Source organism: Otolemur garnettii, unplaced genomic scaffold (genome assembly GCF_000181295.1).
Source record: "Otolemur garnettii isolate 467f Iridium unplaced genomic scaffold, OtoGar3 scaffold00126, whole genome shotgun sequence".
NCBI lineage: Eukaryota > Metazoa > Chordata > Mammalia > Primates > Galagidae > Otolemur > Otolemur garnettii.
Window position 1 is genome coordinate 5,248,606 of NW_003852521.1, and position 25,318 is coordinate 5,273,923.

The window sequence follows — 25,318 nt, forward strand, 5'->3', positions numbered from 1 at the left end:
CTTCAACTTCAGGGGACAATGTCAGCAAGAAGCCAACGAAACACCATCTTTACATGCTGTGCTCCTGAGTGCCTGACCAGGTGCCAAGCATGACAGATCATCTAATCTGAAATCACACAGGCACCCCAAAGGACGGCAGGAATAGAGATCATCCATCACATACAAACATGGACACCACCACATACATTAGACACATCAGAGGTCAATGCCGCATCTATCAGAGGATATACACCTTCACCACAGTGTTCTAATACAGACAGCACCCTCTTCAATCTTTATTAACTATAAGGGACATAAAGCGAAGTTCAGCTGATAAGGCAGATACCACAAATCCTCAAGACAAGGTAAATATTTAGACAGCCAATGGTGGATTCCACCCCCCCCCTTTTACCTGTTGAGTGTAACGATCTATTTTGGATTGTGCCACGGGAGAGAGTTCAATATCTTTGGCTCCATAGACGGCCTGGGCAATGGTTCTTATCTTTTCCACAATTGGAAGCTGGAGAAACACAAAAGACAACAAAACTGTTGACTTTGATGTGGCTGAGGAATGGAGGGGAAGCCTAGTGAGAGCTCCTGTAATCGCTTACAATTCCCTATGAGAACCACCCTCAGCAACCTCGGCAGTTTGTAGCAAACCCTCTTTTCTCTATCGTTCTTAAAGAAGTGAAGTTTTCAGATAGGATGTCAACTAGCAAAGAAGAGCCTTAGATGTTCAGCAAATTTAGAGGCTGTTTATCTAGTTATAACCATTTTTATGCTGTACTTTAAAGAATGTAATTTATACTATGCTTTTTAATGATCACATATCAGAAGATGAGTGTCCTAATTAAATTGTTATTGCTTGGATTTATGTGGGTCTGAATAGTGGTTCATATTATTGCCAAAGAAGGTTGCAAAACTAAAGAAAAATGTATTTTTCTGAAAGCAGGAATGAGTTGAGATTTTAATATAAATGCTGATGTGATCCAACACTGTGTTGGAAAATTAGAAGCTGAACTTACTGTCACTTTAACAAATTATGAGCTATCCATGTGGTGCAGGAAAAATGTGAGAAGATTAGAAATGGGCAAATAAATGTGGGCAGGGAGATGATTTCCATATGCTGCATGGAAATCCTGGGTGCAGATTGCTGGCATAATACGGAGTGATCTTAAGAAACGGAATGGTTCATTAGGAAAGGAATATTCCAGAGATAAAGTGATTCTTAATCGAAGCAGAGCATCTGATATTAATAATTTAACCTTGGGTAGAAAAGACATAGTCATGACGCAGCTAGTGGATTTACTGCTTGGTGGGCAACTGTTGAATCAAGTGCTAATTAAGTGGACGTCAAGCCGGGGGCAAAAGTGTGCTCGGCATGCCTGAAGGACTGTGCCTAGCAATGGCAATGGCACATTTGTGTGAATTACTGTTAATACTGGACAGCACATTAAAATCTAGCACCCTCTACCTTCTGAACCCTACTAGAATCCCAAGCTGCTTTAAAACGTGTTTTCCATTACTATAGGTTTGCTTACCGTAGGGTTATCCTGTGATCTGGAACTTAAGCATTGGACAATTTAACAAATAAAAAGAACACAGGTGCAAGCCTTGGTAACCTTTCACTGAAGGACATGAAAAGGGTCTGAATCAATGGAGAAAAATACTTTGTTCGTGTACACACTATAGACGCCAGTTCTCTTAAATGTATCTCATTAGTTCCTGTGATTCCAATAAAATTCCCATGATCACTTTTGCTTACTTGGAAAACTAGTTATAAAACTCATAATGTATAGTCCATAAAGTAGAAGGGAAGAGGAGAGAGAGGGGTGGGGAGAGGGGATATGGGAGTAGGGAGGGTATTCGGGGGGACCTCACGTAATGTGCATGATGCAATGGTGCATTTCAAAACTATTAAGAAATGAGTATAACTGTGATGGATGTGTTACTTGGTTCAATGTAAACATTTCACATTGTATATCGAAGCAGTACCCTGAACCCCATAAATGCATCAATGTACAAAGTTACAATTTAATAAAAACTAATTAATTATAAAAAAATAAATATTTCAAATTGTGTATAAAACCAGCAAAAAAAAAAAAAAAAACCTCATAATGAAGAGTAATGGCATCAACAGGTAAGATAACTTAAAAAAAAAAAAAGAACAAATGAAAAGGATTTCTCTACCAGATATTAATCACAGTATGAACCTACCCTAATTAATTCCATGGGTACTGGATGGGAAGAGAAATCAATGAATGAAACAGAGGACAGCCCCGCAGGCACAGGACAGCAGGCATAGTATCATGGGCACAAATCAGCTGAGAGGGCTGAGGACCCACTGACTTTTGGCTGGAGAGAAATAAAATTGGGTTCCTATACACACCAACTCCCCAAATAAATCCAATATGGAACAAAGGCCTAAACTTGAAAAATAAAGCTCTCGGCTGGTGCAGTGACTCATACTTGTAATGCTAGCACTCTGGGAGGCCTAGGCAGGTAGATTGCTTGAGCTAAGGAGTTGGAGACCTGCCTGAGCAAGAGTGAGACTCCATCTCTACTAAAAATAAGAAAATGCCATGAAGGCTATGTTAACCAGTTTGATGAAAACATTTCAAATTGTATATAAAACCAGTACATTGTACCCCATGATTGCACTAATGTACACAGCTATGATTTAATAATAAAAAAAAATTAAACAGCTGCGCAGTGCAGCTCTGGGAAATAACTACGACCCATTGTTATATTGTGGGTACAGTCTCCTGCATAGAGCGGGCACATTGCAAACAACAGCTGGGGGACGACACGAAGGATGCCGGAGGATGGGCAGTCTTCGTGCTTCGTGTAGATATGGCGATCTACGTTCATAGAAGTCATTTAGAGCTAGATAGTATATCCTGCTTGAAAAGGTTCCAGAAATGCCCGCTGGAATTATGAAACTATTGAAGATCTGCTTTTCAGGGGAATAAAACTGATCTGTAAATACCAGAAAAGCATTATTTACATTTTTGAATAATTTTTTGCTAATTAAAAAGTAGAAAAAATAAAATGAAATAGAACAAAAGTTTAAAAATGAAGCTGCTAGAAATAATAGAAAATGGAGACTCCTGAAGGCTTTATAATGAAGCGCTATCCTGTCTCAGGTGGAGATCAGAGTCTAAAGTCAGCAACCCCGAAAATCTTTTAGAAGACCCAGAAAAACACCACATAATAGTCCACCATCACTACCCTTTCATCTCTTAATTAGCCCACATCATTGCTGAAGAGATAGATCAGGTCACACTTTCTTCAGCCCTACACCCAATGAAGTTGTTGGTATATATCATGCCAAATGAAAAATACGTAGCTAGGTGGCTCCTGTGGCTCAGTGAGTAGGGCGCTGGCCCCATATACAGAGGGTGGCGGGGTTCAAACCTGGCCTCGGCCAAACTGCAACAAAAAATGGCCAGGCGTTGTGGTGGGCACTTGTAGTCCCAGCTACTTGGGAGGCTGAGGCAAGAGAATCGCCTAAGCCCAGGAGTTGGAGGTTGCTGTGAGCTGTGATGCCAGGGCACTCTACCAAGGGTGATAAAAATACATTGTTCATTGGGTTTCACCAAGGCCAAGTAGTTGACTAATGTGGCTTAAATGTTCCATGCCATGATACTGGCAAAAAGTATGCCAGTGCCCATAAAATATGTAAAGAAAATGATCAATTAACAAACTTGCAAGTTGGACAGTCATTTCTGGACACACAGCAAATTATTTTGATTTGTATTTTGTATTTTAAACGAAGCATAAATTTTAAATGATCTAAAAATTATTTTAGAGGCTGTTTTGGGAAATAGTCCTTCCTGTACTTCAAACACAAGGACAACATAACAATCCCAATATTAGTTTACACGGACCACTGCACACAAAGTGCAAGGTTGCATTATAAACCCCACCCCCCACCCCCCGGAGGCCTGGGAGCAGTCCTGCCACTGTTACTGAGAACAGCGGCCCCTGTAGTTGTGACACAAAGCATGTCCTTGGCTGGAAACCTACACATCTGAGCTACCAAAGGTATGTATATGTGCTGACATCCTCATTCTGAGTGTCAGGCCCTAAGCAACAGGTTAACTGGGAAGACTCCGGGAGGAGTCTAATTCTCCCGAGGCAAGTGTGGTGTGTTGTGGGAAGAACTGCAGTCTGGGAAATGAAAAAAAAAAAAAGCTCATTGCCAGAAAATCTGAATTTGTCCAGAGGAAATTATGACAGTAAAGAGTTCACATGGGTGATCTTTTATTACTCCTAAGTGGACCTTTAGAGCAATGTCAGAGGAAGGGCGTATATACAAACAGGTGATTTTAAAGATTGGGTCTCACGGACTGGGGGGGTGGTTCATGCCTGTAATCCTAGCATTCTGGGAGGCTGAGGGAGGAGGATCACTTGAGTTCAGGAGTTCCAGCCCAGCCTGAGCAACAGCAAGACCTCATTTCTACTAAAAATAGAAAAACTAGCTGGGTGTTGTGGTAGGTGTCTGTCGTCCTACCTACTCAGGACACGATGCAGGAGGATTGCTCGAGCCCAGTAGTTTGAGGTTGCTGTGAGCTATGATGCCGGGGAACTCTGAGTGAGACACAGTGAGACACTGTCTCAAAAAAAAAAAAAATAAAGATCTTGTCTCCCCCAAAAGAGGGAGAGAGGCTGACAGTGGCCTGAGCTCTCTGCTGGGCTTCCTAACACTCACACATACCTGCTTCTTCCCCTTTTACAAATCTGACTTAGAAACCTTGGTATGGCAAGGAGCTAAGAGTCCCACTTAAGGGCAAACAACTTATGGAAAAGAAAAAAGAGATCAGTTTCTGAGAAAATCATTTTTTTTGAGACAGAGCTTCAAGCTATCCCCCTGGGTAGAGTGCCGTGGCATCACAGCTCACAGCAACCTCCAACTCCTGGGCTCAAGCTATTCTCCTGCCTCTGCCTCCCAAGTAGCTGGGACTACAGGCACCCATCACAACGGCTGGCTTTTTTTTGGTTGCAGCTGTCATTGTTTGGTGGGCCTGGGTCAGATTCGAACCTGGCAGCTCAGGTGTTATGTGGCTGGCTCCCTAGCCACTTGAGCCACAGGCACCGAGTCTCTGAGAAAATCTTATTGCTCAAAACAAATCCCTCCACCTCTGGGAGCCTGCAGTGTCAAGGAGCCTGTGCTGTTTGGGAACGTTTTCTCCTAGATCCTAAGGTGGTTGTTTTCTCTCTTAAAGTGGTCCATTTCCCATGGTGCCGTTCGTGTTCACACCTGTGATAGCATTTCAAGTTCCTTGAGTGCTTGCTTTTAGGTTGAGAAAATGGATATGGGCAGTCCCCGAGTTACAAACATCTGACCAATGTACAACTTGAACAGAAGCTATTACAGGTAATAGGTAAATGTACCTGTCCCAACTTACATGCAAATTCAACTTAAGAACAAACCTACAGGACCCATCTTGTTTATAACCCAGGGACTCTCTCTATTACAATGGTCTCATTTCATCTAAATTTAAGTGGGAAGGCCACTGCGGGTGGAGTCCTGCAAACACGTGGCAGGACTTTGATGGTTCATCACTTTATATTATCTTATTCTCTCATAATTTTAGATGAAATAATGCATTTCTGGAGACTTCCATCATAGTGACATTCCATTTTTCATGCTAGAAGAAAGCATTTAAGTGAAATTATAGGGATCCTTGCGACTTGCACAAAGCAAGGGGCATGGTTTGGCGGAACCACAGGGAGTTCTGAGGAAGTCGGGCTGGTACTGTGGCTGCAGAGCTCTTCAGCCCACCTAACAGAGATGAATGAGGCGCCACATGTGCTGTGGAGGAACGCTATAAATTACTGCCAAGAAGAGACTCGACAGAGAGCCTCGGAGCCAGTGCTGGAGAAGAATCTAGATGTCACATAGGTCTGATGTGTGTTTGCCGAAGGTAAGGTCAAGTGGGAATTCAGAGTTGAGTCAGGGAAGGGAGGCTGGGGGAAGGCTGGGGAAGAGGCTTAGCAGCAGCTCATGAGAGCAGCAGCTCAGGGTGGATGATCAAAGCTCTTTAGAGGCAGGTTGATCATAATTAAGAGGGCAGAACACGAAAGGAAAGAGAATGAGCAGCAGTAAGATCTATAAATGGGGTTCTTCCCTGAACGGAGAACATCAGAGGCAGCTTTCCAGAGAAAGCTCCCAACATTCCAACACACAGGAGGAGAGGTGAGTGGTGAAGAGAGAGAGGTCTGGTGACCCAGGACACCCCGAGAGGGTGGGGGTGGGTCCTGAAGATGGGAGAAAGGCTCCCGGGGAGGTCACTGTCCCCAAGGGGAAAACAATCATCTAGAGATAAGAACAAAATGAAAGGATGTCCTTTCTCCTTAGAATGTGTTTTGTCAATTACTGTGAAATATAAAAGATGTACAGAGATGTGCATAAATATTGAAAATTTAAAGTCTCTTAATTAAACCCTATTTATACAATGTGAATGTACTTAATGCTACATTAAAATGATTAAAGGGGGAAATTTTATGTGTATTTTTGCCACTAATATACACAGACACAAATACATATATATGCATTCTTATTTGTTTACTTAATTTTTCAGGCTCTGGTTGGAAATGACGTAAGTTCAGTTAAAGGGTAATTCTCAAAACTCCACTAAATAACTAGTGGAGAAGGGGGAAATTTTATGTTATGTGTATTTTTGCCACTAATATACACAGACACAAATACATATATATGCATTCTCATTTGTTTACTTAATTTTTCAGGCTCTGGTTGGAAATGACATAAGTTCAGTTAAAGGGTAATTCTCAAAACTCCACTAAATAACTAGCATGTGTTCAAGTTTGAATTTTTAAGAAATATGAGACCCGAGGCAGTGACCTACACCCATAATACTGGCTCTCTGGGAGGCTGACACAGGAGGATCGCTTGAGCCCAGGAGTTTGAGGTTGCAGTGAGCTAGGATGCTGCTGCTGGACGCTAGCCTTGTGACAGAGCGAGACTCTTATTCAAAATGAGGAAAGAAGGAATGAAGGAGAAATCTGCAATAATTTCTAAATAACCAACCAGATAATACCACCAACAAACACATGCTTTTTTACAAAGCTCAGCAGGGGAGAAAAGGCTCCTAGCCATATGGGCAGTGAAAGTGTAAGTTCAGAAACCAGCCTGGCGGCTGGTGGCCTTGGGCTGAGTTTCTGTGGCTTATTTTGGTCTCCTTTATCCAGCCCCCACTGTGATCAAGAGAATGGCTTCCTACAAGGAACAGGAAAGATCTTTTAATAAAAACAAACACTATTCTGTCTTGCTGTCAAGGTTATACCTCAAAATGTTTGTAAGGTTAGAGGAAGGATATAGAGACGAGTTTCAACCTTAACTCTTGCTTCAACAAACACTATTCAGAATGACTTTCCAGCTCACTTCCTATGCCATACCTACTTCTTTGCAAAAATGATGGACTTTCAGTAAAATCACTAAGGGCTCCCACTTCTCACTGAGAAGGAAAAATGCCACGTGGCGTGGTGCAGTCGAGTGGTGCTTTTCTTCCGTGGTGCACTGGGAGCCCCGGCTTCCAGAAGTAATTTAACCCACCAGAAAAAGAAACCAACCCTAGTGGTTGACTAAGTTACCTCGAATTACAAGAGATTCTTTGGGAGATTCCTACTTTATTTCTGAAGAGCACTCAACTGCACAAGAGCTAGATGCATTTTACTACAAAGCATCTGATTTGGTCATCATGCAACTCGCAACTTGGTGAAATTTATATCCAACCTAGGAGGCCTCGTCAGGATTTGAACTGAATTCTGCATGACCCCAAAGCTTCAGCCTTTTAACCACATGTAATGTGTTTGTCTCCTATTAATTGTCCATTTGCTATGGAGCAAGTCGTCACCTTCCCGTCTGTATGCAGAGCTGAGCCCACACGGCAGATGGGATGGGGGAAGCCTGCCTGGAAGAATGTATGAAGAGGGGATTCTCAGCTAACAAGCTGCACACACAGATGAGGTTTCTTTCAGTGGAGCATTTCCCCGTGTGCTTGCACGCACGGAGACATTACATTAGTCCACTGTAGAGATATAATTTGGAGCAATTATGCCACTACATCTTATTCCCTATTTTTGCATTATTATTCTGAATTAATTAACCACTGTCCCTGGTTCCATAATCAGAAGTTCCCTGCTCTTTAATTAGCCGCTGCCCTGGTGAAAAGAGATGTAGAATTGTTCTCTGGATAACAGCGGCCGCTAACTCAGCTTCTTACGGAGCGCAGCAGGGACTCTCAAGTCTGAGCGCAGCTCCCTACTCGCCCGGAACCTGGGCTTCTCCTCAGGACGCCCAGCACATTCTGCTGTCTGACTTCTGAGAATCAGGTGCCTCCACGGCTCTCTAGCTGTCCTCTTTCCCTTGGGGTTCTGAGACAATTTCTACTTCTCACACAGGAGCAGTCAAGCCCGGGGCTCCAACACTACTGTCGCATCCCCTAAATGATCTCAAGTGTCTTTCTTCTAAAATACAAGGGTGGGGTGGGGGCAGGGCAGCACGTAAGAGGCCATCAAGCCTGTACTGAATCCGTTCTTAGGGAAATAAAGTCTGGACAGAGAGCAAATGGTGCATGGAGATACAGTTTGCACGGGTAAGCAAAGAAGGAGGTTGACTTACCCCCAAACATTTCTAACTTCTGTTTCATGTACGGCAACCCCACGGCTATCTAGCTGTCCAGAACGAAAGGGCTGGTAGTAGGAAAAAAAATAATAAAGAGAAAAAAGCACTTCCAGAAAACCATACATTTTACCGGCCCTGAATAAAGCAAGAAATTGGGGGAGGGGTAGAACTTTTATACCCTTTTACTGACGGCGCCAACACATGCAGATTTCTATATGATTACAAGACAAGATTGTAAATAGTCTTACATTATCTAATCTTCCTGCCAGGGCAGGGTGAGGCGACAGGACAAAGGGAGCCAGAGGCAGAAACGGCTCTTTTCATAAACCGTCATGTCACAATAGGCCGAGATGCTGATTATCTAACAAACAATTACGCAGCCGGAATTTAATTTCTGTGCTCTAAGAGAAGGGAGAAGTGTGCTGGCAGAGGAAACAAGCGTGCTGGCCTTGAGGCTGCCTAGTAACTGTAAGACTGGAGACCATGTCAGTATAAATGTCCCCCCTTTCACGAGACCAGAAATTTCAGTGGCATTATCTCCATGAAAAATGGGAATTCAGGAAAAAAATAATTAAAATAAGGAAAAGGGTTCATTTTGGGGTTAGTGCACATCTGAGACAGTGTGACTCAGAAATGTTTCTTCTGTTTACTGACCTTCTTTTCACCGGGGATGTTTTCCATGAAAAGAGACACACTCTGTGACAGCATTCATTAAAAAACTGCCCGTGCCACTTATTACAGAGAGGTGGTCCGTGACCAGATGGCAACAGGCACTTACAGCAGGACGCGGACGGAATTTCCTGACGCTGCTTTGTGCACAACAGCCATGGGCTGTGCCAGGTAACTGTAGATACCTCACCCTGGGCCATGGAACAGGTCAGGGTCACCCTGGCCACCTGCCATCTGAGTTGGCTTCAGCCCCCTGCCTTGCCTATGGCGGGTTACGTGTATGCTATGCTACTATCTCCAGCACTGGAGAACTCACAGCGTCCAGGGAGCACATTTTTCTTTAGGTTGACTCTAAATCTCCTCCCCGCCAGTCGATCATGACCACCTCTGTAAGCCAGAATATTTTAATCCCTCGTTTGTAAAATTGCTCTTCAATGTGACCAACTGTTTCTGAGCCAGTCATCCCAATCCATTCCTTACAGCCTTCCTTCCACAAACACCGAATGAGTGCTCACTTGCCTGGATTCCATGCCTGTCTCCATCTTTGTCCCCCACCTCTTCAGGTGGTCATGTAGCCACTGCCCTTTAGCTCTGTGTCCCTCCATCACTTCTGAGCATAACACTGAGCGCTGACAAGTGGAGCAAGACACAGCCACAGCGGTTCCAGGAATTAATTCCTTCTCCCAGGTCTGCCTCTGTGTATCTATGGGCACGTTACATAATCTGTGCTTTAGTTTCAGTTATCTGCAAAATGGGAGGATATGAGCAGTTCCTACTCCTCAGGGATGGTAGGGCCAGGGAGGTGAACAGGTGCAAAGTGCCGCCCACCCAACACACCAAAACCTCCTTAGGTGGGAGCCCTCAGAATACGGGCTTCTGCTCTTGTGGCTGAGACTCCAGACTGACTGAAAATGCTGCTAAGCGCTCTCCTCACTTACTTTTTTCCTTCTTCTTCACTTGGGCTATTGATTTATATCATTTGAACGAGAAAGAGGGGCAATGCTACCGTCTGTGACACCTGAGATAGGAGGACGGAAGAATGGGAGAGGGCTGAGCCCTGTGGCCACCAGAGACTCCCCGTGAGGACAAGTCTTTTGCCACAAATGGAGCCACAGCATTCAGAATGGAGGTGACAAGAGGCTGCTCCGATGAACTAAGAAGGACAGTGAGTTCTGAGAAACTCAGATCTTCTATCTAGATGTGTTTAAAAATATACTAGAGAATCTAGCAATCCCACTTTGGGGAATACATCCAAAAGGACTGAGAACGTGGTCTTGAAGTATGTTACGAACACACATGTTCACAGTGGCCAAGAGGTGGAAGCAACCGACTGTCTGCCAACACACAGACAGCTAAACAAAATGTGGTATATCCATTCAATGGGATATTACTCAGCCTTAAAAAGGAAACAAATTCTGCCAAACAAATGCTTAACATTCTGCTAAGTGAAATGAGCCAGTCACGAGACTGACACTGTTGGATTCTACTTCTATGAGATACCAAGAGCTGTTAAATTCATAGAAACAGAAAGCAGAGTGGTGGCTGCTGCCAGGAGAAGGCAGGGGAGTTGTTTCCAGTGGGTACAGTTCCAATGTTGCAAGATGAAAAGAGTTCTGGAGACTTACCATTGAACTATGCACTTAAAAAGTGGTTAAGATGGTAAATTTTAGGTTATGTGTGTATTTTACAATAATGAAAAAATATATATACACATGAGACATAGCTCAAGGAAACCAGAACTTGGGGAAAGAACCACAGCAGAAAAGCCAAGGAAAATACCTCCTACAGTTTCACGAGCCTGATGAGATTGCTCCAAGGTCTTGTTCCTGTGCAACTTCTGAAAAGTGTCAGTTGCTGAACCCTATTCTTTAAAGCATGCCCTCACGGGGGCCTGCTGGTAGGAGGTGCAGTATAGTTTTTAAGAGCATTAGGTTTGGGGCTCGGAGTTGGGGTGTCAGCCCTAGGCAACGTGACTTTGTCAGATGGCTTACCCTCTTTCATCTTTAGTTTCCTAATCTGTAGGGTTGTGGTGACAAAGGAATGAGACAACCTATGTTAAGGTGCAAGAAATAGGAGCCACTGTAGTCCTGGCTGTTGTTACTAGATCTCACCTGAACGTCGTACAGGAATTGGAAGCGGCTTTGTTGACTTGCAGCCTCTCTCACAGCCCGAGCCAAGTCCACCGAGCCCTTGCCACCAACCGACCAGTGATAGCAGGGGACGGCATCAAAGGCACCAGCCCGCTTCGCGAGCTCACACACCAAGTCGATCTCAGCCCGGGTGTCAGTCCTAGTGATGAAAATATTTGTGGTTGTACATCTGTATTCATTTAGTGATGTTTTTAAAGAAAGACTAACTGTTTATACAGAACTTTGCTCCCTAACACTGAATACATTTGAAACATCAAAAGTGGTCACATCGTGTTTAAATAAATCAGACTTAAAGAAAAGCATGGAAAAAAATCCTTTCCAACACCACTCAAATATTTTAAGTTGTCAAGGGTTTTATCGAGAAAATTCCATAACGTACCCCTTTGATCATTCAGTCTTTGAGACAGAAATTCTGGGTAGAATTAAAAAAAAAAATCCAAGGAAATGGCCATTCACTATATAGATTTCCCTAATAACAATTCTGAGAACGTGTCTGCTCAGGTGCAACCAAACAAACAAATAGAAAGGGTCGAGGTGTTTCTGCGTATGTTTAGATGAAGGAAGAAAGGACCAGACACCCTCAATGCCTAGTTCCCAGCGTGGCCCAGTGACACAACCGCATCTAAAGTAGGAGGCTTGACTTACTTGAAGACATTCACGGCCACCACCACGGGAACCCCGAAGAGCTGAGCGATCTGAATTTGCTTCTGGAGATTACAGCAGCCATCTGCCACCAGCTGGATATTCTGTAAAATAAAAACCCAACCAGGCCCCCGAGTGTTGCCTCCCCCAAACCTGCCACACTAAACTGGTAGCACCTCTTGGCCAAGTTTTCATCTTTCCTCACTTTTTCTGCATTAAAACATGGCTGTAGAAACAGGTAGTTTATTTTCAAGGTAATGTGTAAAATGATTCTGGGTCTGGTGGCATATTTGGATCTTGAGCCTGGCACTATCTGTGCTGCTGACTGGCTGCCAGGACCTACAGCGTGTGCCCACGCTGCAGGTTGTGGGACGACAGGCAGGAGGCCCAGGATGGCGGGGAGCCTGGTGCGGCTACTTCAGGCTCAAATCCCTGGTGCCACCTGTGGGAGCTGAGAGGTACTGCTGCCAATAACGCAAAGTCTATTCCTAGCACAGTCCAATCAATCACTTGTGTTAGGTCATGATGCCAATTATATATCCTCCGAAAGTCAGTTTGTTCCACACCAAAAGAAAATATAGGGGTATAAGTTACATATTTGTTTCTTGGCCTCCTGCTGACAGGTGCCCTGGGGATACAAAATGGCAAATCAAAGCTCGCATGCATCTTTTCTCGAGATTTGAGACGTAATGGAATGGATTTCATCCATTTGCCCAGCCCACATCCAAGTGGACGCCTTAGAAAAGCACCTTGCTAAGGCACTGGTGGAGGCTTATACACTGATTGTGGACTACAAGCCAAAGATTCACTGGACTGGAATGACTCTTCATGTGATGTGCTCCTGCTTACCTCCTCTGTATATTCTTTCTTAAGGGGGACACCAGGGGTGACCTGAAATAAAAAGTGCCCAAAATTAAGAAGAATCCCATTAAAATGCTTACTTTGATAAAGATCTGGGAGGAAAACCCACAAGAAAACCCCAAATCACAGTCACGTTTTGGAAAGGTAGCCCCATATTTTGAGCTCCTAAACCAGCAGCTGACGGCGTTGGTGAAATGTAAAGACCTGTGGGGAGCTTTTTAAAAACACTGGCACTTGGCTCCACCCAGAACAATGAAACCAGAACTTCTGGAAGTGGGACCCAGGGCCCAGGGCCAGTAACATTTAAAAACTCATCAGATGATTTGAATTTGAGCCAGTGTTGAAAACGTTCATAACATAAAATGGAACTAATCATATATTTAATACATGAGTGCATCATTGTTCCCTAAATCAATTCTAAACCATTTTAAAGTCATTGCCATTACTTTCTTTCTTTCTTTCTTTTTGACTAGTTTCACATTAAGGTGAAATGTGGTTGGAAGAAGAGGAAACAGAGGCTGAGGGAAGACAGGTATCTTGCCCAAGATGACAACAGAAGTGACAGGCAGAATGGGGACATGAATGTAATAGGGTTCTGAAACCCCACTGTGGTATCTTCCCACAATTCCACATGGATTTGCCTACATCCTGCTACTGATTTAGGGGAAAAAACTAAAGACCATTTGGAATTTACATAGGACGTGGTGACTTTCTCTCCCCTTGGTGGAAAAGGCCTTGAGAATATAGAAATCTATTGAAATGAAGTTACTTCAGTGAAGGAATTGTTTTCTATTAATGTGTAGGAACACAATAAAATATCTTCATAGGGGTATTTCCGGAAATGGTGTAGAAAAAATACCCATGAGGAAAACAATGAAAATGCTACATTAAACAGAAATGAAGCATCACCGAGCTTGGATGCCACGGGCAGGAGTCTGCAGAACCCAAGACCTGAACAGAAGCAGGAAGAACAGGTTATAAGCAAACGCCAAAAAATAGAAAAGGTCAAAGGCACTAGGTGGATCTTCAAAAGACTAACAAAAACTCTAGTAAGATTTTAGAAAAGAAGGAAAGAAAAATATAATGCTGCACGTGTGTTACCTTACAGAACTAGTAGTTACTACGTCAACTTTATACTAAAGACAGACAAAACAAAGAAATCTGCAGGGGCAGAGCTGTCATTAAAACTTATTTAAGAAAACGTAGAAAGCCTAAACAGTCCTACAGTGTTAAAAAATTAAATTCATAATTTAAAAATCTACCTCCCTACCAATAAACAGGCCCAGAAAGGTTTACAAGTGAGTTCTATTCAACTTTGAGTGAACAAATTATTCTACTCTTACACAAACCCTTATAGAGTCTAAAAAAAATTCTCCCCAATTTATTTTATGTGGCTAACAAGTCCCATTCATATAGATGCAAAAATCCAACTTAAAACATTAGGAAACCAATTAGCAAAATCTACTTATTCATAAAAAAAAAGATGTCAAATGCCCAAGTTGGGTTTATTTTAGGAGTGTAAGATTCATTTATTATTTTGAAGTTAAGTAATATATAATTTGGAACACTAATAATTAAAGAGAAAAACCACATGACTATCTTAACAGATGAAGAAAAATTCAACATCCATTCAGTATAATAATTTGGCAAATTAGGTACAGAAGTCAATTTCCTTAATCTGATAAAAAACAGCCACTAAAAATCTACAGCTAACGTCATATTTAGTGATGAACTATTAAAAGCATTTCCTTTAGGATAAGGAATAAGAAAAGAATGCCTGTTATCCCCTCCCTTACTCAGCACTGTGTTATGACTAGGAAGACCTGGTCAGTGACAAGAACAAAAATTACATGAGAAGAAGCAACAAAATTGTCATTATTTTCAGACATGACTACCCACATAGAATTCCCTGAAGCATCTATAGCTAAATTAGTACAGTTAATACAGTCATTGGATATGAAAAAATATATACATACAAGAATAGAAATAGCCTGTCACATTATTTAAAAATATAAAGTACACAAAAACAAATCTATAAAAAGATACACACACACACACACACACACACACACACATAAGTGCCCTGTAACCACTATGTAGAAACAGACTCAAGTAACCTTGTCCTGTTAAGTACCTGCATACCACAAACAATTATAAATAGATTAAAGCAAATGAAAGGAGATCCCAGGAGACCCACATGTGTGGGGACTGATTTATCACAAAGTGGGCTTGAAGATCAAGAAGAGGGATTATTTCAATCAATAGTGTTGGGCTTATTAATATAAATGAAATATGAAATTAGATTTGGCATTTGCAGCACACAACACAATTCAGTCCTAATGGGTGGGTCGGTTGGTTTTATGTGCAATTTGGCTAAGCTTTGGGGTTCCTGATATTTGGTCAAATACTATTCTGGTGTTTCTGTAAGGGTGTTACTGGATGAGATCAATATGTTAATCATGGACGTTGAGTAAAGCAGGCTGCCTTCTACAATGGGGGTGGGTCTCAACCCATCTGTGGATGGCCTTCTTGAATATACTATGACAAAAAGTGTGACCTCCCCAAAGTAAAGGAGAATTCTCCAGCAGACTGCCACACGGCTGGAACTGCATCATGGTACTCCCATGTCTCCAGTCTGTGGGCCCCCTGGGCAGAATTTGGACTGACCAGCCTCCACAGTCACCCACCTAACTCCTTATAATAAATATATTTCTACTGCATTGGTTCTCTTTTTCTGGAGAACCTGATTAATGTAATGGTTTAAAGAACTAATTGTGAAAGGGGGTTAAGTAGACCCAAAGGTACAACTGGTAAAAGAATATTAGTTCCTGTATTACACCAAGGATGGCAAGCACTGTGAGGGCCAGGATATGAAATCAACAGGAGTGAGGCTAAAATGGGCCAGTTAAAGAGCCACCGGATTATCTACTGCATAAATCATGGGAAACAACAGCAACAAAAATGCTAGCTGAGTAAACGTAAGAGGCCGCCAGGGTTGTTTGTGTAATGGTATCTAAAGGAAGGAGATATGACTGAGTAGAGACCCTGTAAAAAAATTATAATGGACCAGAAACATTACCACAGAGCTATTTCAAGTAAGAAGGAAAGACTCTGAGACAAACAACATAAAATGTAGGATTAAGGACAGAAAGTTCATTTATTAGCCAATTATTGAAAACATTTCCTGGACACAGACTACGGCAGGCACTAGGGACACTCTGGTTATTAATCAGACATGGTCAAAAATCTCAAGGAATTGGGAATTAAGCAGGTGGAAACGGGAGTGGGCACCCACAAAACAACGAGGCAGAACCCAGGAGAGGGATGCTTAGCTCTGCAGGGCTTATGATCCCCATCCCCACCTTTGTTATGCTCTGGCCATGTCTGTGCCACCTACCTGGCCTTGGCCTTGTCCCAGTGCACCCTGGCATAGAACCATGACTTAAGTGGAATGAAAGAGGCACAAAGGATTAATGTGGGAAGAAAATGCAACCACTATAAAACACAGCACATACATTAAGATAAAATGGAACAGATCATAAAACGTGGAGAATTTTTACAGGACAGAGACCAGGGTCTGGAAAAACGCTGAACTGAAAGTCAGGAGACCATGATTTTAGGTCTGATTAATCCCCCAAATAGAGGGGTGACACAAGCCACACTCTCTCTTGTGCCTCTGAGATTTTCTATTTATAAACTAAGCCAGACTAGACAGTTTGAAATGCTATCCAGTATTAAAGTACTTTGATTCTTCCAGAGGCTTCATGGTCTTTAAATTAAAAAAAGAAAGAAAGAAAGAAAAGGAGAGGAATCGGAATGTTCCTAACACAAAGAAATGATAACTGCTTAAGGTCATGGGTACCCCAGTTACCCTGACTGGATTGTATGCCAGGAACAAAACATCACATATATTCTATATAAAGACATACAGCTATTGGGTACCTATAATAATAAAAGAAAAAACATTTTAAAAAAGTGGTTTGATTTTATAATTTTCAGTGTGGTAGGACAGGGAGTGAGAATTTCAAATGTATCTTACTTAGGTAGAGAAAGGAAGTTGGTATACAGATTTAAAGTCTAAAAGTCCAGGAGTAACTATAGCAACAAGTGGTGTTTTCAGTAAAATCAGAATTCTTCAGGATTTACTGCCTTATAATCCATATTATATCAGTCTTGCATTTGAAATGTTGATGAAGCATCAGGCAAAAATGAAGTGTTTAAGTGTCTCATATCATGAGTAGGTTTGGGATTGAGAACATTTTCACCCTTCATTAATATTCAGTTCTGAATATTCATTAATATTCATTTGGCTGGATGGCGTAGGGGGCTTGGATCTGAAGCCCTTGGCTTCGATCTGGCTCTCTGTTGGCCAAATGACACTGTCCACATCCCAAAACTCATCAAACTTCAGCTTCCTCATCGACACCTTGGTATTAAGAAAAGGTCTACCTCTCACAGGATACAGAATTGCTAAGATGATCAAATCATCCACATGCCGTGTTTCATGATGGCAAACCTGGCATTTGTTTTTACTGAGTAATAATCATTGATCACGTGACTTTTCTGTACACAGTCTAGTATACCAGTTAAGAAATCAGATGTGACAGCTTGTCTCATCTATTATTACTGTGATAAAGATATTTTAGTCATATACGTATAATAAGTATAACATTTCTTATTCTCCACTTGGAAATTCCTAAAATGAAATGAGAAAACTAAAAACTACACATATTTTTTCTGTGGAAAACATTTCCTGAATGATATCTGTCATTTCTATACCTATTAACAGTGTAGGCTGGGCGTGGTAGCTCTCGCCTGTAATCTTAGCACTCTGAGAAGTTGAGACAAGGGGATGGATGGAGCTCAGGAGTTCAAGACCAGGCTGAGCAAGAGCAGAGAGCCTGTCTTAAAAAAAAAAAAATTGCATTGTACAGAGGCCGGGACCTTGTCAGACACTAAACCTCCCAGTGCCTTGATCTTGAATTTCTAGCCTCCAGAACTGTTAGAAATAAATTTCAATTATTCATAAAAAATAGGTAAGTTATCTAAAGTCTTTAAAAATGTTAAGATAGAATTTGTTTTCCAAGCAAAGTTCTCTTAGAAACAATCCAACGTTATAACACAGTTATGGGGTGAAATCATAACAGAAAGGAAGGAAAATGGTTTTAGATAAAATCTGATGACTTGCAGCGTTGGTGAACTGAAAAACTCTCTGTGAAAACACTGAAAAACCTTAGTCATCAAAGAAACCACTCTAATCCCATGGTCTTCCTTGAGGAACAAGAGCCTCTTTCCTCCTGATACCACGTGGTTAGAAAGCCTTGGCATGAGTATCAGATGTGAATTTTAAGACCAGAAAGTGGTTACATTGTGCTCCTGCCCAAAATACTGCTTAGAGCCAGAACTCTGGGAGGCCAAGGTGTTTGGACTGGTTGAGCTCAGGAGTTCAAGATCAGCCTGAGTAAGAGCAAAACCCCCACCTCTAAAAATAGCTGGGCGTTGCAGTGGGCACCTGTAGTCCCAATTACTGGGGAGGCTGAGGCAAGAGAATCTCTTGAGCATGGGAGTTTGAGGTTCCTATTAGCTAGGACATGATAGCATTCTACCCAGGGCAACAGAGTAAGACTTTGTCTAAAAAAAAAAAACAACCAAAAAGAACCCCCTAGTATAGATAAACAGATAGATATAGATATATAGATAGAAAGATAGATACTGCTTAGACATAACCATGGTGTTAATGTTCACTTGAACTAAACTTAATTTAACTCAACGTCCTCTATGGTGGTAATTTATATAAAAAGATTTTAAGCAAGGAGATATTCTAGAAAACCATACCCACTTTGAAGGCAGGAATGTTTCAAATGCTAAATACGTTCCATCTTAATTTTGAAAACAACGCATTGGTAAGGATGTGTGGGTACTCACACTTGGCCCCCCTCCGTGCATCTTCAGAGCTCGCACCGTTGCCACCAACACAACCACGTTGGGCACCAAGCCAGAAGCTCGGCACTTGATGTTGAAGAATTTCTCCATTCCGATATCAGCGCCAAAGCCAGCTTCAGTCACTGTGGAGAAGGAAGCCAGATAGAAATGTGCTATTATTTTCTAAAACCAAAAGTAGGTCTCAGGGATCACTGCTATGATTCAGGCCCAAAGTTGGCTTCCATCCATTTTCTTTACCTACACAAAGGTAAGTAGATTTTCCCATTGTCATAGAAACGTTCTGTTTTATTCAATGTTCTAAAAGGATAGCTTCTCTCTTTGCTACACACCACCAGGCCCGAATGGCGTCTTTGAAGTTTTTTCTTCTAATATTGTAATTCATAAAGAAGCTTCACATCAGACAGATGGGATTTTCAACTTTGAAATCCAAATTGTATCAAAGAACAAAAAAAGTATGATTATAATAAAAGATCCTCTCTTATTCTCTGTATTTAGAATAACTTATTTTAGTGCCTCCCAGTCATTTCTGTTGATTGACAAAATTCAGTTGAATGGTGTAAAGATGTTGATCATCAGAACCGACACAAGATAGCACCTTGATTCTGGAATCAGAGAAAGTTACTTGCACCTCCCCACCTTGAGCTGCTAGAAATGTTACAGCAGCGAGTGTGGAAATAGCAGACCATTAACATTGCCTTCCAAGATATTGCTGGATACTGGTCCACAGCATCTACACAAGGAAGAGCTCCTGGACCCAATGTGTGACCATGGACCAAAGCATCAGCATCACCCGAGCTTCTGGGAAATGTAGCACCTGGGGCCCCTCATAAAACCCTCTGAGTCAGAACAAGCATTTGGAAAGATGAATGTTCACAAAATGTGGGAAGGGTACTACTCTAAGGAAAGAATGCTACTGATGTCATAAAAAGAAAATGTTTATGCGCTATATACCAACAGAACAACCACGGCCGTAATTTCTAGCACAGATAGGAATTGGCAGTGAAAGAAATTTTACTAAGTAACCAAAACATTTAAAACATGTAAAAATGAAGATATTGGCCGCTAGTATTATTGCATACACATACTTTAACAAGAATGAAAATGATGAAATTTCACACATATTTCAAAGTGTAAATACACGAGTCAGTTGTTCCTCTGGGTTTCCTTTTAGTACCTCGTATGTGCTATCGTTAGGATAGTGAGATCTTATTCTCATGTTGGAGATGGGACTTAATAATGGGAGGGGTGGATCCCTTGTGACTAGAGTAGTGCTGAGGGTGGTGTGTGTGAGAGAGAGAGAAAGAGTCAGAGAGAGAGGGAGGGAGAGAAGGGGAGAGGGAAAGAGAGAGAAAGCACCTGGCACCACCCTCCCTTCCTTCCCGTCTCTCTTCACATCATCCTCATGCCCATGACTCCTTCACTGTAAGCCATGAGTGGAAGCTTCCTGAGGCCTCATCCTAAGTCGGCTGCAGAACCATGAGGCAGATACATGTGTTTTCTTTATAAATTACCCAGTCTTGGGTCATCCTTTAGAGTAAGTAACACGAATGGACTGGGATAACAATATGCCTACATAATTTCTATAAAACAGGTAGAATTTTATAAATTGGTCCCTTACTTCCAAACAAGCAGTTTTCTCGCAGTACTACAAACTTTCAAAATTTATAAGTGGCCACTTATAATTTTGTTAAGTTCATGTACCGAGATTTATAAAACTGTTCCCCCTGTTCCTGAACATTTGGGTGGACTCCAATATAAACAATGCTACATTGAAAATATTTGTGCATACGAGCTTCAAGCGCTTTCAAATTACACTCTTGGAACACATTCCCAAGGGTAAGGCACTGCGGCCAGAGGATATAAAAATTTTTATGACCATTGATATGCTTTGGACAAAATAAAAAATATTTCTTGTAAAAGACATTCCTTGTTATGTAGTATTTGGGACAATTCCTGTGAGTTTATTAGTGGTGGTCAAACCCAGAAGATTGTTTACAGTAACAATCCCTATCTCAGCGGGACCCCTGGCAGAGCAAATGTTAACCTTGGCATGTGGGCAGCACAGTGGACTCCAGAAAAGGAATACAGTTAACTTTTGTGAAAGGTCATTAGAGAGTGGGGCAAGGCAAGCACACCTGATTACACGGGACGGGCCTGGTTAGTGCCACAGGTGCGATCCTACCAGTCCCATCTATCTGTGCAACCTGGCGAGTTGTTTCCCCTGAGTCTCAAAGTCCTCATTTGACTTGAGAGGGTTAAGTGAGATAGCACCTGGAAAATAAGGAGTTACTGGGGGGGTTCTGGTGCTTAGCAAGAGCTCACTGTTACCAAAGCACACAGAAACTGGATGTATTCTGTAAGCAGCTGTTGCATTCCTGCTATGTCCAGGCACTTTTCTCAGCAACAGGAGCCCACTCTTAGGGTCACCATCCTCAAGCATTCCAGGGAAGTGGGGCAGAGGTCACCTGCCCTTCAGCTCAAGAGCACTGGAGGGCAGCAGGCAGGGAGGGGTGGCTTGGTCTGGGCGTCTGGGGAGAGGTGACCACAAGGAGGGGAGTCAGGCTCTGAGAGACAAGTGGAGAAAAGGAGATGGGAGGAGGGGCACAGAGGGTAAGGGGAGGACAGGGAGGGGAGAGGCGATTCCCAGGTACAGGACAGAGCCCGGGCAGACAGAGACTTGTCAAGATGAAGGGAAATCTCGTGTCATGACTGGAGAAGCCAGTACTTCTACCAGCAAGACCTGTTCTCCGCCAATAGCGCTGCGGAGTAACATTTGAGCCCTCAGAGTTTTATGCATTTTCCCAAAGCAGGGCTATTCTGAAGGCCTGTTTGATGTTGCCCGGAGTTGGAGGCAGACTGTTGTGCACTTTCTCCAGAATTGGGGCTGATCGGGGCATCTCCAGCTCCCTTCCAGTTGAACGTGGTTAGCAGGGTAAGCCCCATTAGTCTGTAAGCTCCCTGAGGGTCAGAGCCTTCTCCGTTTGAGAGATTAACACTGCAAGGCACACAGAAGGCACTGAATGGATGTCATCATGAGTCTCCAAACCAAATAAAAAGGAGTAAGATTCAAAACCCTGGGTCACTCACATTTTGATGACACGTTTCATTTATAATTATCAAATCCCCTGGAAAAGGTGAAAGCTCACACTCTCTTCAAAAACCCAGCTCTTCTCTCCCTCACCCAACACTAATGTGCTCCTGTCTTCACTGGCTCCCTTTTACCCCAAAAGTGCCTTAATTACAACACTAAGCCAATGTAAAATTTAAGCACACACCCCACCTTTACCTTCCTCCATACTCCCTACATCAAACGTCACTCGTTAGAAATATAAAGGTTCCTGCAGAAGCTCCCTATCTCCCCCACACTGTTACTTGTCATCTTTACCCCTCTCCTTCCATCTGGAACATTCCTGATGCTCTCAGGCAGAATGAACTTTGCCTCCTGCCCGCCCGTCCTCGTAGCCTACTGGTATGTCCTGCTCAGGACCCTCGCCTGTCTCTGCCTGCGGCTCCCTGATGAGACTTGTATGGCACCGCCCACTGGGAGGCAAGGACCATGCCGCGTTCATCATTGTGTCCCCAGGCCCCAGGACAGTCCCTGGCACATGTAAGCGAATGAATTAACAGAGTGAGACTTGGGAGCCCACGATGATCTCAAAATAAAGGCCACATTTCATTGGCGCTAGACACACACAAGAGAATTAAAAATACGGATGTTCTTAGGCCTTTCTAGCGCATGTCTCTTTTTTTCTTATGCTACCAAAATAATTTTACTGAAAGGTATAAATGTCTGATAAGAGACATGACCATCTCAAATGTCCACATACGCTAGCTGAGGTTAATTTCATATTTTAGGAGATAAATTGGAAGCAAAAAAAAAAAAAAGTAGCAACAGAGAGAACTTCAGTTAAGAGAAGGAAACAGGACGCACTATGGATTTATGGCTTCCACATGCAGAGGAAATACAGAGACAAATAATGGGAAGAAAACAGAAGAAAGTGCCAAATTCCCGTACTCTGAAACGGGAATGTAATCACTTTTACGTTATTTGTTTTTGAACGTTAGGCTGCCAAGGAAAACAGCAGGGACAAAGTAAGCTGATACGTTATCAGTAATGACAAAAGTAGGAACTAATTTAATAAGGTGCCACCAGTAAGGATGGCGCTGTGGAGTGCTGCGTGTCTGTGCCTTAGGACCTCAGGGGGCCTTATCTGAAGACCCACCCCGTGAGAAGGGGACCAGCCACTCCATGGGCAGGCTCCGTTTTTTAGGTACTTGTTGGGGATTGTCAACATATAAAACCTTCAAGTTCAGATTTCCTAGTGACCTAAAATAAGCAACCTAGTCTCTTATCATATCTGCTGCTGCTTTTAATAAATGTTTAATAAGATATAGGCCAAAGAATTAGTTAATGTTGAACTTAATACAGACTTTTTCTTGAATCATGAAGCAATCATACTTGGTATGATTTAGCTTTCCTGAAAAGCATGTAATATAGACTTCTGAAAGCTGCAAATTTAATAAGGCTTGCAATAAAATGTTTGCACAAGCCACAACAGTTATTTCTCTTGGCAGTCTCTCTCCCTTTTGTTACAGCCGTCCAACTTACATGAATGAAAACAGGAAATGCTGACTGATACTCAGTGTGTGAGCATACAAGTTACTCGATAGTGGTTCTGTAGCATGGCTTGCTTCAAACTTCAAAACCCCAGATCAGCTCCGAAAGGGTCAGGAGGTCTGAGTTAGGAAGAGATTATTTGGACAGATACCTTCAGCCACCTCCCCAGGAAACAGAGCTCTGGGTTTCAAGCCTGGAAAACCAAGCAACTAGCCTTCTACGATGATCCATAGGGGCACTGGGAGTTCTCCCACAAAGCTTAAACTAAAACAATGACAAAAACAACAACAAAAATACCAGAACAACAAAACATTACTGGTAGGAGCACACAGTATCTGTGGAAGACTTTAAGAAGGAAGAGAGATGATTTTGATAGCTCCAATTATTCTGTATTTCCCAATTAACTGCACATATGCAGAAGAAAGATGCAGTGACAATTGGAACTCAAGATTTTAAAGTAATCACCAATCTGCTAACATTTAAAAATGCCCTCTGCCCTAATATCATCACATCACAGGGAGTCCCTATAAAACACTGGATCATCTAATCTGACAGGGCTGAGTGAGCTGCAGAGATAATGTGCTGTAACCTCCTGGAAGCTCCTGTGTACCAGGGAAGTTCCTTCCAGATTTAATGCTCTGGAGCCCCTGGTACTGTCCCAGGTCCCCTTTGATGGCCAGTCCAGAGTTCTCCCTTCTGTCTTTGGCATTCTACTCAAAAAGCACTTCTGATGAAACATGGACATCACAGTGTTTAGGAACAAATCTTATTCATTCTCATTCAGTAATGGTTGAACCTCTACTACGCCGTCTGGCATTTACACAATCATCTATGTGCTAAGAAAAAGTAGAAAGTTCTGAATTCTTATACTTTAAAAATTGTTCTTAAATACTTCATGGAATCACTTTTGTATTGTTTGTTTTCTTTCTCTCTTTTTTTTTTTTTTTTTTGAGACAGACTCTCACTTTGTTGCCCTCTGTTCAATGCTATAGCATCACAGCTCACAGCAACCTCAAACTCTTGGGTTCAAGCGATTCTCTTGCCTCAGCCTCCCTAGGAAGCTGGGACTACAGGTGCCCACCACAATGCCCAGATATTTCCTGTTGTTATTGTTGTTGTTTGTTTGTTTAGCAGGCCCAGGCTGAGTTTGAACCCAACAGTCCTGTTGTATGTGGCTGGCACCCTAACCACTGAGCTATGGACACGGAGCCTGTATTGTTTTGTTTTCAAACATCAGGCTGCCAGGGAAAACAGAGCATGGACAAGGTAGGCTGATGTGTAACCAGAGATGACAAAAGGAACTAATTTAATAAGGTGTCACCAATAATGGATGGCGCTATGTATCTGTGCCTTAGGACCTCAGGGGGCCTTATCTGAAGACCCACCCCGTGAGAAGGGGACAAGCCACTCCGCTGGGCAGGCTCCATTTTTTAGGTCCTTCTTGAGATTGCCAACATATACACCCTTCACGTTACGTTATTCTAGTGGCCTTAAATAAGCATTTTATTCCCTTATCCTATTTGTTGCTCTTAATAAATTCTAAAAAAGAAAAAGGAATGTGAGGAAACAGCCTTAAGCACATTTTTAACATGACAAAGATGGGAAAGATTAATTACCTAATTAAATCTTTTCTGCCCTTTCCTTTTTCATTTTTTCTTTCTTCAATTCCCCTTGGTACTTTCCATTTTTGGTTTATTCCCCTGTATGCAGGTATATTTGAATTTTCACCTGTCGCACCTTTACTTCTGGATGTTTTCATGCTTTAGTTAGTACGTTGCTGGAGCCATTTCTACCAAATCACAAAGC

General features: G+C 42.3%; 1 protein-coding gene across 1 annotated transcript in view; it reads right to left on the reverse strand.

Annotated features, from left to right (window-relative positions):
- MTHFD1L (methylenetetrahydrofolate dehydrogenase (NADP+ dependent) 1 like) overlaps positions 1-25,318 on the reverse strand; it is a 197,224-nt gene that overhangs the window by 51,590 nt on the left and 120,316 nt on the right. The window contains exons 21-25 of the mRNA XM_003797876.3: positions 18,877-19,016; positions 12,940-12,981; positions 12,094-12,194; positions 11,410-11,587; positions 392-499 (exon numbers count right to left, since the gene is read on the reverse strand). Coding sequence (XP_003797924.1) covers positions 392-499; positions 11,410-11,587; positions 12,094-12,194; positions 12,940-12,981; positions 18,877-19,016 — 569 coding nt within the window. The remainder of the gene's footprint in view (positions 1-391; positions 500-11,409; positions 11,588-12,093; positions 12,195-12,939; positions 12,982-18,876; positions 19,017-25,318) is intronic.